This window comes from Wyeomyia smithii, chromosome 3, assembly GCF_029784165.1.
Source record: "Wyeomyia smithii strain HCP4-BCI-WySm-NY-G18 chromosome 3, ASM2978416v1, whole genome shotgun sequence".
Lineage (NCBI taxonomy): Eukaryota > Metazoa > Arthropoda > Insecta > Diptera > Culicidae > Wyeomyia > Wyeomyia smithii.
Genome location: NC_073696.1, coordinates 101,968,604 through 101,985,267, shown reverse-complemented (window position 1 = coordinate 101,985,267; position 16,664 = coordinate 101,968,604). Strand labels below are relative to the sequence as shown.

At 34.5% G+C, this 16,664-nt stretch overlaps 1 protein-coding gene across 2 annotated transcripts in view; it reads right to left on the bottom strand.

Annotated features, from left to right (window-relative positions):
• The window catches only part of LOC129733227 (transmembrane protein 65), a 110,610-nt gene that overhangs the window by 78,616 nt on the left and 15,330 nt on the right, over positions 1-16,664 (bottom strand). Inside the window, exon 2 of one of the 2 annotated variants that reach the window (XM_055694902.1) lies at positions 16,513-16,641. The exons of the other annotated variant lie outside the window; for it this stretch is intronic. Within the exon in view, the coding sequence (XP_055550877.1) occupies positions 16,513-16,641 (129 nt within the window). The remainder of the gene's footprint in view (positions 1-16,512; positions 16,642-16,664) is intronic. 2 annotated transcript variants of the gene reach the window in all.

Sequence of the window (16,664 nt, the reverse complement as noted above, 5' to 3'; positions counted from 1 at the left end):
TTATGTTACAAATAACTCCGAAATTGGTATGGAAACTCCTATAAATAATATATTGGTTATCCTGTCAACGTCTCTGGTTACTATTGATCGTTTGGGGAGTGTCCATAAAATCCTCCACACTCAACGGAAGCTTGAAAACCCGTTCGAAAAACATGATATAGCGTGGTTTAACATGGATGGGAACGGAGGAGCTGATAGAATAAATTAACTTAAAGTTTGATCTCTGAAGATTTGTTTGTAATTTTAAAAGACAAAATTTTATTAAAACTCGAATAGCTAGAGATGTTTAAAAAAGTGCATTTTTTGATCAAAAACATTATAAAACTTATGAAAAAGTTGTAATTATGCTTAGGTGTCGTACACAAATTACGTAACGTAACGCATGAAGGAGGGGGGGGTAGGGGGGTTGAGTTTGCATTAATTGTTGTTACGTAGGGGGGGGGGAGGAAGGGGGGTGGTAGAGACATTTACGTAACTGTGATGTTTGCTCGAAATTGAAAACTTCGTAGAGGGGTCAAGCTGATCAGTGTTACGTAATTTTAGAGGGAGGAGTCATGCCGAACGATACCTATCGTTACATAGGGGGGAGGGAGGGTGTCTGAAATCTAGATTTTTAGCGTTACGTAATTTGTGTACGACGCCTTAGGGTATGTTCGGCAGAATGGTGTATTTCTCAAATATGAAAAAATGTGCACAATATAGTAGGCCTCTGAAATCACACCCAAAAAAGTTGATTGATATTTTTTTAATTTTCAAACATTTTAAGAATGTTTCTATAAAACCACTTGTATGTGGTCAATATTCAAGGGATAGAACCAAAGCGTCTTCAGCAAAATTTTCCTGCAAAAGATTACCTACAATTTTGTTAAAAACTTTACTTTGCTTTGATAAGTAATTAAAGAAAATAATTACATTTCACTTTTAGGCAGATTAATCAAAAATCTATTCGTATTAAAAGTTTCGCCTTAAGATAAACAGAAACTTTGTCGAATACACTATAGCATTTCAAAAGCATGTTTACGGTCAAAAGGTTCACGATCACGTTTTACACGTTTTAAACCAGTGTACAAAGTGCAACTTTAGGCCACACTTATGTGTAAAAAAAAGTTAGTTCAAACGGTCATATTGAAATGCAATGAAGAAAATGCAGATTCCGAATTCCTGAAGGACGAGGAAATTATTGAAAAAGTTATCAACCCGTAAGCAGATATTCTTGGTTTTTATTCATCGGACCAAAAAATACATAACAACGAGAAGAAAAAAAGCAGTTTTAATAAAAAGTCTGTATGAAGGTAAATAAATGTTTTTTACTGGATGACATACGTTTTGGAAACAAACTATCACACGCGGCTAAAGGTCTCCTAGAAAGCCAAAATAAACTATGTGTTTCAAATTGTACTTGGAACAAGTTGGTTCACACTTATAGTTGGATTCTATTTCCAAAATAAACTATACGTAGACAAATGACAACAAAATGAAGTATTTGAAGCCCTATTGTTAAAAATGTTTCATTATTCGATATAAGGTACAATTCGATATAAAGTACAACTTGAAAATCGAAATGTACCTTATATCGAAGTTTGCCTGTATTAAGTTTAGAAGGCACTAAAAATCACAATTTTGGTTTTAACTTTTTTCGCAGATTTTTTAGTTATCAGCCATCCAAAAATGCATTTGTTTTCTGAACATTGTTTTTTTTATCTCCCAAAATAAAACAGTTATTTAACATATTTGTTAAAATGCATACTTCTCCATCACACATAAAAATGCCAATATCTCAGCCCTCCGATAAGATATCAAAGATCTTTTTTCATGTAAATTTTTGTCATAAATCTCGCTTTGCAATGAAAATGTCAGTTGTTGATCAAAAAAGTTTTTTATTTGTGTTTTGAAGGGTTTTATCTAAAAATTATGGGAAAACGTAATTTTTCTGTGATGTTTAGTGGGCTCTGGGAGTTACATAATTGAATGCAATGCTAAACTAAACCATTCAAAACATTCAAAAACAACCTCGCAAAAATAAAAAAAATATTTGGACAAATTTAGGAATCGGACAGAATTGAAAGAAGTGCAAAAAGTGGGTTTGTAGCTTAAAAAAGTATTTTTTTCATAAATCACGTTTGGGCAATCTGAAAACAATTTTTTAGAAAGTCGGAATGTTCTACAAAAGTGCTATAAATAACAATATCTTTCAATATAGGGCTGAGCACCTTGACTTTTTCAACATCGATTTTTTTGGGACACCCTAATGAAAAGGCAACACTATATTTCAGAAGAAAAGTAATTCTCTTTATATAATGAATTCCTTTCATCCTAATATAGTTAATTATCTTTATTACACGAAAGGGTAACCTTCTATACCGATCTTAATTGAGACAATTTAGTAGATAGTAAACTTCCTTCTATATTAAATTGGAAAAAATCCCTTCACATTGATGAACTTCTTTCACCCTAATATAGTCAATTTTCTTCATTACGCGAGAAGGTAACCTTCTATACCGATAACACAGTGCAACAATTTTTTGGCCTTGACTTCTATGTATGATTTTTCCATGTATTTTAAAGCAAAAACAAATGTCCCTTAAGCTGGAAGTACAAAGTCAGCAGAACAAAGAGTTAAGAGCATGAAAATTTAGTGCTCATTCGATGCTCATTTAATGCCATATCGCCGAATTTAATGCTCCATCATTCCTTTGAAAAATGCATTTGTTTGCTAGCTTAAGAAAATAGCTAGCAGACAATATACAAAAATAGCATTTTTAGCCACAAAACAGTTCTATAACGGTCAAAAACATTTAATGCTCAATTTATGCTCTTTGAAAAACCTGATTTTCATGATAATTTTATTGATTTTGTATAAATTTTTAAATAATATTATAATAATATGATAATACATAAATAGCTTCAATTTTTTCAAATTTTCCTCTGAAAACAATCAGAATTCTTTTGATACGATTAGATACCAATTAAATGCTCCCATATGCGAGCAGTTTCAATAACTTAGGTGCAGTTTTCATTAAATACGTTTTTTTTCAAAAATATTGTTCTGCTAGCTTAAGAAAAAAGTTAGTAAAACATTCGCCAGAAACAGCATTTTCAAGCAATAAACTGTTGTAGAATGGTCATAATAATTAAATGCTCATTAAATGCTCTTGAAAAAACCTGATTTTCATGATAAATTTATTGATTTTGTATAAATTTTTCAAAAATATGATATTATATAAATAGCTTTAATTTTTACAAACATTTTCCTCTGAAAACAACCAGAATCCTTTTGATACGATTAGATACCAATTAAATGCTTCCGTATGCGAGCAGTTTCAATAACTTAGGTGCATTTTTCATTAAATGATAATTTCATTGATTTTTTCTAAATTTTCGAAAACATGATAAAAATATGATTTTCATCCTGTTTTTTGATTTTCGGATCAATTCTTTTGTCCTGAAAAAGTCGGAAATATCGTTTAATTTTTGATTTGTTTTTTTTTTCGATCTTTTAAAAAAATTATTTTTCAGCGTGCAGAACTTTTTTTTATGCAATTTCGAGTGATTGTCAGGTATCGTGTATCATTTCTAATGTTGTCTTATCGGCTTTTGAATGGTTGCGTGCGATTATGACATCATCATGCCTCCATTAAGTCCATTCCATTCCTGCCCATAATCCAACTGGTAATGCACTAGCAGTAATGAAATAATCGGAGTACAACCAGATCGAACCAATCTCCAAAAACAAGATTTCGAGTCATCGGTGTTCAATGTTCTAGGGATTTTTTTGTAATTGGGGCTAATTACAGAAAACGAGGCGAGCGGCGAGTTACTCGCCTGACCAATTTTGATATTGCAGATCGCTGGATTTTGGACAAGTAGCTGGTCTGCGAAACTGTTCGACTCAACTGTCACCAAACATGTTTCACTTGCATTCTCTAATACGCTTATCATTATGAACTATTTAAATGATTTCTATTCTTCATGAATGATAGATTATTCATTCTCACGTACACTGGTGTTAATAACTAACTCAATTAAAAAAAAATCACAGGAAGGTTGTATGCAAAGCCACGACCGCAAGGTTGAAGTAGAATACTTTTGCAAGAAAGATAACCCCGTTACTTGCGTGTCAGTCATTTTTTCTAGTAAATAAACGTTGACCGTTCATTGGCAGTATTGTAATTTCTCTTTGTTTGATATTATGAATGAAGTTTATTGAATATTTTTAAAATTTTGCGCAAATGAGAAGTTGAAGTACTGCCAAATTTCAATATGCACATTTAATACGACATCATTAAACGGGAACGGAACAAAAGCTACAGTTATGCAGAACGCGAATGGCGGCGCTATGCGATTCGCCTTACCGTGATGAAATGTACAGCTCTTTTTACGACGAAGTAGAGCTATACATTTCAACACATTTCGTCTTGCCGAATCACATCGCGCCGACATTTGCGTTCTGCATACTCGTAGCCAACCACTAAGCGACGCATACGTAGTCAGAGTATGCATGTGGATTAAGATAATTAACTTTGGATTATAGCGCAAAACGAGAAAATATTAACTCTTCAAATATTCATTTGTGTTCTTCAAATTTCAGTTGTTCAATTTAATATCTGATGAAATCTTTGTTTAATATCTGATGAAGCCTCTTATATAGGCCAAATAATGGGAAAGCAATCGTATAACGACCAATCAGAGGTCGAATTTTGTGTTTTGACAAGGCTTAAGAATTTTCAATAGTACAATAGTACGAATAATAAAATTGCAATTTCCTGCATTTGGTAGGAATCTTAGAAGATTTTCTAATCGATTGCTGCAATAACGAAGGAAATCCATCGAAAACTAACCGATTTATTAGCATTTGAAATTGGACATATTTTTCACTTTTTTCGGTTTTAGATTTTCATTTCACATCCCTATGTAGCCGAACTTCCCGAGAGAAGTATTCTACTTCAAAATGCACTCGTAGTCTCTTACCCGAGAATAATAAAACACTTCCAAGAAATGTTGCACTAGTGAAAAGACAATTTCCACGTGTTGTAATGTGCTGGAGCACGAAATCTATGTCTGTGATAGGGAACCTTCACGTTCACGAGGCATGACTGGAGAAACGCGTCCAATAATGCGGTAAAATTTTTAATGTCTTTTTGTGCAAATTATTGTACTCATACAAAAACCTGTTTTGAATTGGATGAATTTTTAGTGAATAAACGTTAACCGTTTGTTATTCAAAGTTGGTCATGCTGATCGCAGCCTTTACGCTGCCCCTACAGTGGGGGGTTTACTAAATAAAGTGAAAATTAGACAACTACAACAGAATTTGATTGCATCCCGCACAGAATGTCTGCTTGTGTTGATGCCAGAAAATTATTAACCTTCAATTATTTTTTTATTTGCCTTCAAAAAAGCATTTTGCTGTTCAAAATCAGTTGCTAATTACAACCTTTGAGCTGCCCTAACATTGGGGGAATTAAGATACACGGACAACATGCACTGTGGAAGCTATTTCACACTCAGTAAATTAGACGGGTGCGACAAATTTAAATTGCTAGGATGCAACACAGAATGCTTGCTTGCGTTGATAAAAATTATTAACTTTCAATGACTTGTTTATTTGCCTTCAAAAAGGCATTTTGATTTTCAAAATTGGATTTCCTGATGGCAATCTTCATGCTGCCCCAACACGGGGGGAATAATGGCTGTCTGGCGACACACGCTGAGAAAAACCGCGCTGCTCCTGAGACGTGGTGACCAACCACAGGGCTATTGCTGCTGCAAAGGAAGGACGACTGCTGTTGTCGCTGTACACACGCTGAGAAAAACTGCGCTGCTCCTGAGACGTGGTGACCAACCACAGGGCTAGTGCTGCTGCTAAGGAAGGACGACTGCTGTTGTCGCTGTCTGATGCTACGCTATGCATAGCCATGCCACAGTTGTGGCCGCTATACGCTGGCCTAACTGCTGAACAACTGCAACACTATCCGTAGCCATGCCACAGTTGTGGCCGCCATTGGTATCCACTGTACCTGCATCTGCTGGCCCTGCTGATATCGATGGTGAGATCCGCTGGAACTGCTACGCTTATCCACAGCCATGCCACAGTTGTGGCCGCTTTCCGCTATCGATGGTACCCACTGCTCGCTCCCGCTGCTGCTAAGGGAGGACTGCTGTCGTCGCTGTTCAGAACTGTTATGAGCGGCTCCGGCTGAAACAGGCTCTTATATAGGCCAAATAGCATGTTTTCAATTGCAAGGTATATGATTTTGTCGACCGTGCTTGGGAAGCAAGCATATAACGACCAATCAGGGGTCGAAATTTTCGTTTTGACAAGGCTTGACTATTTTCAATAGTATAATAGTGTGAATAATAAAATTACAATTATCTTGTTTTGGGAAGAATCTTAGAAGATTTTCCAATCTATTGCTGCAAGAACGAAGGAAATACATCGAATACTAACCGATTTATTAGCATTTGAAATTGGACATATTTTTCACTTTTTTCGGTTTTAGATTTTCATTTCACATCCCTATGTAGCCGAACTTCCTGAGAGAAGTATTCTACTTCAAAAATGGCGCTTGGTTCAGTGAATTTCACAGCGCCTCAAAAAAAATGCTTTGAAAGATCGATTCAACAGAGATAGATCCTGCAGCTCCGATTTTTAAGGTGAATCGATCCTGGGACCGCTCAGCTGAATCGATCCTGAAGATTGATTTTTCCCTGTAGATCGCCCTATCCCTTATTCCGTATCCTTTTCATAACAATAACTTCTCTGGCTATTTTCTTACAACTGTTGGTCCCTTTTTTCGATTTGTTATGTACTATTTGGTCACTTGTTCCATCAACTGCTTATGCTTATTTGCGGCGAATGCTTATTACCTGAGTCAATTAAAGGCCATAATCGTCTTTATTCAGTATTAAACTGATAAGATATACAAATTTTTAACCTATGACATCAAGAACGCCAAGCCGGACTTATCTCCCAGATGATCTCGTCGTATGATGCTGGCCTAACAAGTCAGTCGTCGTAAGTTTGAGTGTCGGTTTGGGAGAGACTGTTAGTGTCTGTAGGATCGTAGCGCTAGCCCCGCAACACTAGAACAGTCGGCTGCGAAGTCTTTGTTAAGTAAACAGAATGTCAAGTTCCGAATCGGAATGTAGCACCCAGGCTTTGCTTTGCTAACCGCACTGAGGTTAACAATTTGAATTTTTTTGACAAACCACATGCCATCCATAATGTTCAGGTAAAGTGGGAGTTATATAGAAAGTTTGGGGGAGGAGAAAAGCCCAATTGCGAATTTGCCAACTTTATTGCCATGGTTCAAAAATCTGTAACTTGGACCAAAAATGCCTCATTTGGGGAGACTCTTCTCACAAAAAGGCTATAGGTATGTCCTGTGAAAGAGAGTAAAAATTTTCGCTGTGCGAATTGTAACGGCAACCATATGTCAAATTTTTATTGATACCCAGTCCGTCTAGCAATTGTGAAGGCAAGGCAAGGTAACCAAATTTTAATTTCCCAATCAAAACAAAATTCTCCAAGCAGTACCGCTATACCGCCCATTTTTTTACTCTTTTGCACAGATAACAGGTTCGGAATAAAATTCTGAAATGATTTTGAAGCGTCTTGGTTTGGTACACTCGAATAACATAGACTTACTGGTGTTGAAACATGAAGCTATGTCAAATAAAAGTATTAACAATTTTCGACAAAAATCGTTGCAATCCTCAATTGCTACGATGAGCTCTCTTTTTAGTCAATAAGTTTTGAATTGAGTTAGTTGTCAGTTTATATTATTTTTTTTTGATAAGTAGGTTTAACTCCCTACGAATGATAAGTCCTAATTGAGACAGCAAACAAATCTCAATAAATTAAATTACATTTTTTAAATTCAATTTTAATTTTAATTTTAATTTAATTTAATTTTTTTAGTTATTGAAACTGCTCGTATATAGGAGCATTTAATTGGTATCTAATCGTATCAAAAGGATTCTGATTGTTTTCAGAGAAAAATGTTTGTAAAAATTAAAGCTATTCATATATTATCATAGTTTTGAATAATTTATACAAAATCAATAAAATTACCATGGAAATCAGGTTTTTTCAAGAGCATTCAATGAGCATTAAATTATTATGACCATTCTTCAACAGTTCATTGCTTGAAAATGCTGTTTCTGGCCAATGTTCTGCTAACTTTTTTCTTAAGCTAGCAGAACAATATTTTTGAAAAAAATATATTTGATGAAAAATGCACCTAAGTTATTGAAACTGCTCGCATATGGAAGCATTTAATTGGTATCTGATCCTATCAAAAGGATTCTGATTGTTTTCAGAGGAAAATATTTGGAAAAATTGAAGCTATTTATGTATTATCATATTATTATAATATTATTGAAAAATTCATACAAAATCAAAATTATCATGAAAATCAGGTTTTTTCAAGAGCATTTAATGAGCATTAAATAATTATGACCACTCTACAACAGTTTATTGCTTGAAAATGCTGTTTCTGGCCAATGTTCTGCTAACTTTTTTCTTAAGCTAGCAGAACAATATTTTTGAAAAAAATATATGTAATGAAAAATGCACCTAAGTTATTGAAACTGCTCGCATAAGGGAGCATTTAATTGGTGTCTAATCGTATCAAAAGGATTCTGATTGTTTTCAGAGGAAAATGTTTGAAAAAATTGAAGCTATTTATGTATTATCATATTATTATAATATTATTGAAAAATTTATACAAAATCAATAAAATTATCATGAAAATCAGGTTTTTTCAAGAGCATTAAATGAGCATTATATGTTTTTGACTGTTATATAACTGTTTTGTGGCTAAAAATGCTATTTTCGTATATTGTCTGCTAGCTATTTTCTTAAGCTAGCAAACAAATGCATTTTTCAAAGAAATGATGGAGCATTAAATTCGGCGATATGGCATTAAATGAGCATCGAATGAGCACTAAATTTTCATGCTATTAACTCTTTGTTCTGCTGACTTTGTACTTCCAGCTTAAGGGACATCAAAAACAAATGTCCCCGAGTTTGAACACATTTCACCTTCAGGGGCAACAGTGGCGCCATTTTGAATTTTTGAGAAATCGGAAGGTTTCGATATTTTTTCGACGCCATTCTGTTTTGAAGCCGAATATGAAAATTCTAAGAGTTTGTCCACATATTAGCATTTTCTAACCAATCTTTTAAAAGAAACCGATCTTAAATCAGGCAAAAACTGAGCTCAAAACGGTGATTCTACGAAAATGCTTTTGGTATGATTTCAATATATTTCACAAAGCAAAATGATATCGAGTATATCTGAGCAAGAATGGTAATGCGCTAATATCTAAAAGCGGTAGTTAAAACCTGTCTTATATTAAGTGAAAAGTCTAATAATAATGCTCACGTTGCGTGCCTGAGAGTGCACTGCTCCTCTGTCTCTACCGACACGTACAGAATTTTGCTGTTTCTCAGCAGCACAACTGCAATAGGCAACATTCAACAATAGACAACATTCAAGAGTGCGTAATTTTCTCGACACAAAAAGAAGCTTGGCTGCACACAAATGGAAATTAAATTCTACTCGATGGAATGCCTTTTGCTATCTCTCGTTGTACATTTGACAGAGTATAACATCGAAGATACGAAAATGTCAAACCTGATACAAAAACGTCAATATCGGTCGGATTGTTTTCATTACTTTGCTGTTTCGGCTGGGGCTTAGACATTGCGCTTCTTAAGTAGACACAGTGGATCTGGTTATTATCCAAAAAGTGATGTAATATAAGTAAAAACTCTTTATAATTTCTATATAAGCTTTCCGTTCAAAAATAAAGGAACGACGAGATTTTTTTTATCTATAGCAAACACATGCAAGAAAACAGACAAGAGCAAGAATATCAGAGTTTACAATCCTATGTTGTACTCGATGTTATAACCCATAGCACATTCCCTCGGTTCTACTGCACTGATAGACGATGAGTGGCCAGCGCTCTACTCATACATGGCTCGGCGCGGTACAACTGCTTGTGCTAGCATATTTTTTAAGACATCAACTTTAATAACATTTTAACAGCAGATCGGTAAATTGTCTGGTAGAGGAGCTTGTTACAAGCTTCCTGAAAAAGCTTTACCAGCGAAACTTCAAATTAGTCTAGACTCATGGAAGCAAACATTAGTTTACCTATTGGGACGGAGAGATTGTCATTAAGGATATATTTCAGCTGGCGGTTCGTGTCTACTCATAAAGTCTGTGCCAAACGTGCACGCATGTCGCTACATTGTTGCTACATTGCTCGTGGAAATTCAACCTTGAAACTTTTCATCAATTTTCGCTTCTAAACAATTAAGTAATAAAGATAACTGATAAATCACAAATCATTATCACAACGATATATTGGTTATTGTAATCCATCATGTGGTTACACTAGTATTGCCGTTTGAATTGAAAGTATTAAAAAAACGTACATAAAATTAGAATAAATTACAGACAAAAGGCTAGAATTACATTCAGTTGAAAAACTGTCGAGAATAATGATCATATAATCGGAAATCACATACAAACCAATAACAAACAATAAGATAAAGCAAAACAGCAATTGAAAACGATATTTTGTTTGTATATAAAAATAAGCTAAAACTAGACAAGATACGAAAATTTGGATAATTGAAAAAAATATCACAGGTTTGAAAGAACTTAATTATGACCAACAGCTTATAATATATAAGACCAGTAAATCAAGCTGACGATCACTTTGTTTCTCTCATATTTACACGGGTTTACATTGTGTAGTTTTTTATGATGCAATATCAAATTTAATAAAATAGTTTAGAACAAACTATCAATGTGAATCGCAAGTAATGCAGTATAAAATTGAAAAACGATTGGAAGCATAACGAATACATCAGAAGAATCAACCATCCGGATGTTCCATCCGCAAAAGTGATAAAATCTGTATTTACGTTTTGTGTGAGACATTTAATGCAACGGAAAGGAAATAAGATTCTGAACATTGCATTTTTTTTTTATTTTTTTATAGGGGGGGAATGTTTGTAATGATTTATTTATGTACTAATATCTATTCAGAATTAATATTGTGTGTTCTGCCACAAATGGTGACATTTCAACACTATTATATATATATATTTGTACGCTTTTTTTTATATTATTGAATGTTATTAGCTTTCGCAGTTAAGTTAATGTAATTGTAGGAAAATTATTAAACCTACTTGTCAAGAGAAAAAAAGGAATAAAACGAAACTTAAAATAAACTTAAAACTATCTTACTGACTATAAAGTGAGCTAATCGTTGCAATTGAGGATTGCAACGATTTTTGTCGGAATTTGTTGATAATTTGGCTTGACATATTTTCTAATGTTTCTACATTAGTGAGCCTTTGTAGCTCGTTCGTGCTTAACCAGGGAGGACGCTTCAAAATCATTTTCAAAAGTTTATTCTGAATCCTTTGAAGTATCTTCTTCCTGGTTGTACAACAACTTGTCCAGATGGGTACTGCATATAACATTGCTGGCCTAAAAACTTGTTTGTAAATTAACAGTTTATTCTTGAGACAAAGTCTAGAATTCCTGTTGATAAGAGGATATAAACATTTGATATACTTATTGCACTTTGACTGGATATTTTCAATGTGCTCCTTGAAAGTAAGATTCTTATCATAAATTAGCCCTAAGTATTTAACTTGATCAGACCAATTTACGACCACACCGTTCATCTTAATAACGTGCTTATGGGTGGGTTTGAGAAATGAAACTCTTGGCTTATGAGGAAAAATAATTAACTGTGTTTTAGAAGCATTAGGGGAAATCTTCCATTTCTGCAAGTATGAAGAAAATATATCTAAACTTTTTTGTAGCCGACTGCATATAACTCGAAGGCTTTTTCCTTTTGCGAAAATGCTTGTATCGTCACAAAACAGAGATTTCTCACAACCTGGTGGTAAATCAGGAAGATCAGAAGTAAAAATGTTATATAAGATTGGACCCAAAATACTCCCCTGAGGCACACCAGCTCTAACAGGCAATCTATTAGATTTACCATTTAGATAGTTAACTTGAAGAGTGCGGTCAGTTAAATAACTTTGTATCATTTTGGTAAGGTAAAGCGGAAAACTAAAATTTGACATTTTAGCTAATAAACCTTTATGCCAAACACTGTCGAATGCCTTTTCTATGTCTAGAAGAGCAGCTCCAGTCGAATAGCCTTCAGATTTATTAGTTCGAATCATATTTGTTACTCTAAGTAACTGATGAGTAGTGGAATTCCCATGGCGAAAACCAAACTGCTCATTTGCAAAAATTGAGTTCTCATTAATATGTGTTATCATTCTATTAAGAATTATTCTTTCAAAAAGTTTGCTAATAGAGGAAAGTGAACTAATTGGTCGATAACTTGATGCCTCAGCTGGATTCTTTTCGGGTTTTAAAATTGGAGTGACTTTGACATTTTTCCATTTCGTAGGAAAATGTGCTAATGCAAAGCATCTGTTGAAAATTTTTACCAAGAAATTTAAAGAGTTTTCGGGAAGTCTTTTGATGAGGATATAGAAAATCCCATCATCTCCTGGTGCTTTCATGTTTTTGAATTTTTTGAGAATAGTTCGCACCTCATTCAAGTTTGTTTCCAATACCTCTTCGGAAAGAAATTCTTGGGTGGTGATCTGATCATACTTTTGGTTTACTTCATATTCAATAGGACTTACTACGTTCAAATTGGAGTTATGAACACTCTCAAACTGCTGAGCAAGTTTTTGAGATTTTTGTTCATTCGTTAGAAAAATGCAATCACCATCTGTAAGGACTGGAATGGGCTTCGAAGGTTTCTTAAGAACCTTCGAAAGCCTCCAGAAAGGTTTTGAATAAGGTTTTAGTTGTACAACTTCTCTCATGAAACTCTCATTTCGCAAGAGAGTGAATTTAATTTCCTTTTGTAATTCTTGAAAACTAATTTTCAAAGCAGGATCACGAGATCTTTGGTATTGACGTCTCCGTATGTTCTTCAAACGTATAAGAAGTTGAAGTTCACTGTCAATAATTGGTGCATTAAATTTCACTCGAGCCTTAGGAACTGATAAATTCCGGGCATTGAGTATTAAGCTGCTAAAATTTTCTAATGCTCTGTCAATGTCAGCACTATTTTGTAAAATAATATCATCATTCAAATTTTCTTCGATCGTAGAACGATATCTATCCCAATTAGTCTTGTGATAAATTAACACAGATCTAGTGGGATTTAAAATAGTTTCATGGGAAATAGAAAATGTTATGGGAAGATGATCAGAATCAAAGTCAGCATGAGTTGATAAATCACTGCATGAATGACTTTGATTTGTTAGTACCAGATCAATTGTAGATGGATTCCTAATAGAAGAACAACATGTAGGACCATTTGGAAATAAAACTGAATAAATTCCAGCCGAGCAATCATTAAACAATATTTTTCCATTGGAATTGTTTTGAGCATTATTCCAAGATCGATGTTTCGCATTAAAATCACCGATGATTAAAAATTTAGATTTATTTCTTGTGAGTTTTTGCAAATCTCCCTTGAAATAATTTTTTCGCTCACCAGTGCGTTGAAAAGGCAAATACACTGCGGCTATAAATAAAATGCCAATACTTGTTTCAATTTCAATTCCCAAACTCTCGATAACTTTGGTTTCAAGATGGGGTAAAACACGATGTTTTATCCGACGGTGGATAACTATTGCAACTCCACCACCGGCAACATCAATTCTATCAAACCTATGAACCATGTAATTTGGGTTCTTTTTTAGTTTAATATTTGGCTTTAAAAGCGTTTCAGTCACAACTGCAATATGCACATCGTGGACTGTTAAAAAATTGCAAAATTCATCCTCTTTCGCTTTTAAAGAGCGAGCATTCCAATTTAGAAAATTTACAGCATTATTTAAAATCATTGCTGAATTTCAATTTCATAACAATATTAGTTGTAAATTTCATACCTTCTTGAACAGCCTCATACATCGAGTTACAGTTCAACAAAGCGGACATTAACTGCAGCATGGATTGTTGTAGGTAATCAATCTTTTCGGGTGTTGGAATACCTAAATCAATACTGGCTGACTTTTCAGCACCAAACACGAATGGTTCGTTACTGTTTGAATTTGAAATATTACCTGTAAGGACACTGGCATATGAACAGTGTTGCCTGAACAGGATTGCCTGAACAGGATTTTTTGTCTGAAATTTGTTAGCTGATTTTAAATTATTACCTACAGACACACCTGCTAATGAAAGTGCTGGTGATGCCTGAACAGTATTGAATGTCTTTTGTATACCCACATTGACAACAGGTTGCTTAGAATTCCTACGTTGTCTGGAAGCAATAATTTTTGACCTTACAGGACAATTAAAGAAATTAGATTTGTGACTTCCCCCACAATTTACACATTTGAAACTATTAGTGGTCTCTTTCACGGGGCAGATATCTTTCGTGTGACCAGTGTCACCACAAATCATACATTTTGCTGCCATATGGCAGTTTCGAGTTCCATGACCATAGGCATGACAATTCCGACATTGAGTAAGATTATGGATTTCTCCATGTCTCTTTAAATTTTCCCACTTTATTCGCACATTAAATAAAACACGTGCTTTTTCCAAACATTTCAAATTATTTACTTTGGTACGATCAAAATGTACTAAGAAATTTTCCTGGTGTATTCCAGTTTGATAATTTTGGCATTTGCCTTTCGTTTCATCAAAATAACTTGGTTGGGGGCAAAACCAAGTGATTCTGACAAACAATCTTTGATTTCCTCAATAGTTTGGTCATTTGAAAGACCTTTTAAAACAGCCTTAAACGGTCTCTCGTTTTTGGCATCAAAAGAATAAAATATATACATCTTTTCAGTCAAATACTGTAAAAGATGTTTATGGCCATCAAGAGATTCGGCCAAAATACGAATTTCGCCTTTGCGGGCAATTTGAAAATTAACTTTCACATCCGACAGAAATGATGAAAGTTCTGATCGAAATGCTTTTAAATTTGCTACAAATACCACAATAGGTGGAACTTTACCCTTCTTCATAACGGCTTTATGCTCAGTATGAGAAGTTTGGATTTCTTGATCCCCAACGGAAGAAAGAATATCATACCTGTTAGTCGAAATTTCAGTGTCACTTGGAGGAGATGCCTCACGTTTCCTTGAAGCCGCATCAAAGCGAGCTTTTTCATTTTTTCCAGGTATAACTGGAAAACCTCACTACACTTTCACTTCACTATAGAATTTAAGTAGAAATATCTCAAACCAAATTTACTCACTAAACACTCGTTAACGTTAAAAAACAAATTTATTACTTTGCGTTTCAACAGGTAGTCTTTTAAAAAGATTGCCTGTTGAAAACGAAAAGCAAAATTTTAATATCTCTCGGTAGTTTAAGACTTAGCCTCGAGCTGATGGTAAAATGCGACCGTACTGTAGGACAGCTCAAGTCGATCTCATTGCATTTTTTTCTATTTTTCATTACCGATAGCTATTTACGATTGCGGTAAATAATAAAAATCTTCATTCAGTTGGCCGTATCGACCAATACATTCATAGCTAGAGACTAGTCTGACTTCGTTTTCATTTCTTTGATTTGATTCTAGAATAAATAATGACGATAGTGATGCATTTTTCCAGCCACGTCTGTGCTCTACTCAATTTTTGCTCGCTTTTTTAACAAAAACAGTAACTCTGAAGAAGCAGCATTAAAGCATGCAACCGATCAACAAAATAAAATCTCGGGAGCTACAAATCGATAAGCTATCTTTTTGAAAGTGCGTGCGACTTTTTGTAGCATTCCAGGACACACAAGTGTCTTCTCTACGACTTGAAACGAATGGTTGAGCTTTTATAAATATTCATGACCATATCGGCTTATTTTGATATGAAAAGCATCTGAAGAATGGTAAAAAGGATATAAAACGTATCGAAGACGCTGCTCTGCTTCATGAAACAGAACCCTAGAATATAAAGTTTCAGACAATGCGAATAATACTGCGTATTCCGTTTTTGTTCATCTTAGAAATGATAAATTATTAATATCCGAATAGCGTAGCTTAATGCTACTCACTACTGTGCTTATTATTTGATACATGTGATCCCATTACATTAATAAACCCAACCAGAGAGAGAGGAAAACGATATAAGTGTTAACTATTCCTGCTTCTAAGGAAAACTCGGGAAAGTGTGAGCTTTAAATCGTAACACCAACAAATATCTCTGAATATAATTTCTGGTAAAATAAAAAAATATAATTAATGAAGATCACGCTGCTATATTAGATGGAATATAATTGATTACCTTGTTAATTAAACATGCCTACTTTTCTAAGCTCTTAATGCTATGTTAATGCCACACAACAAGCGATGATGATTACTGATTTCCAAACCAAACCAAAAAACTCCGTTACTGTCAAATGGATGTTACTATGGCAATAATATGCGTGCCGAATTAGCTAATGCTGCAACCAGAAACGATAAAAACAAAGTTTCATGCCGTACCAAATTTTTTCTGCAGCCAATCTTCCGGTACCGCACAGTAGGAACCGGTAGGATCTACATCCCCTAGTACCGGTTTCAATTTCGCTGGCCGACCGAACCTACTTCGCCAAACCGTTGCTGCCAGCTGTCCTGTGTGATGATACATAGAATCG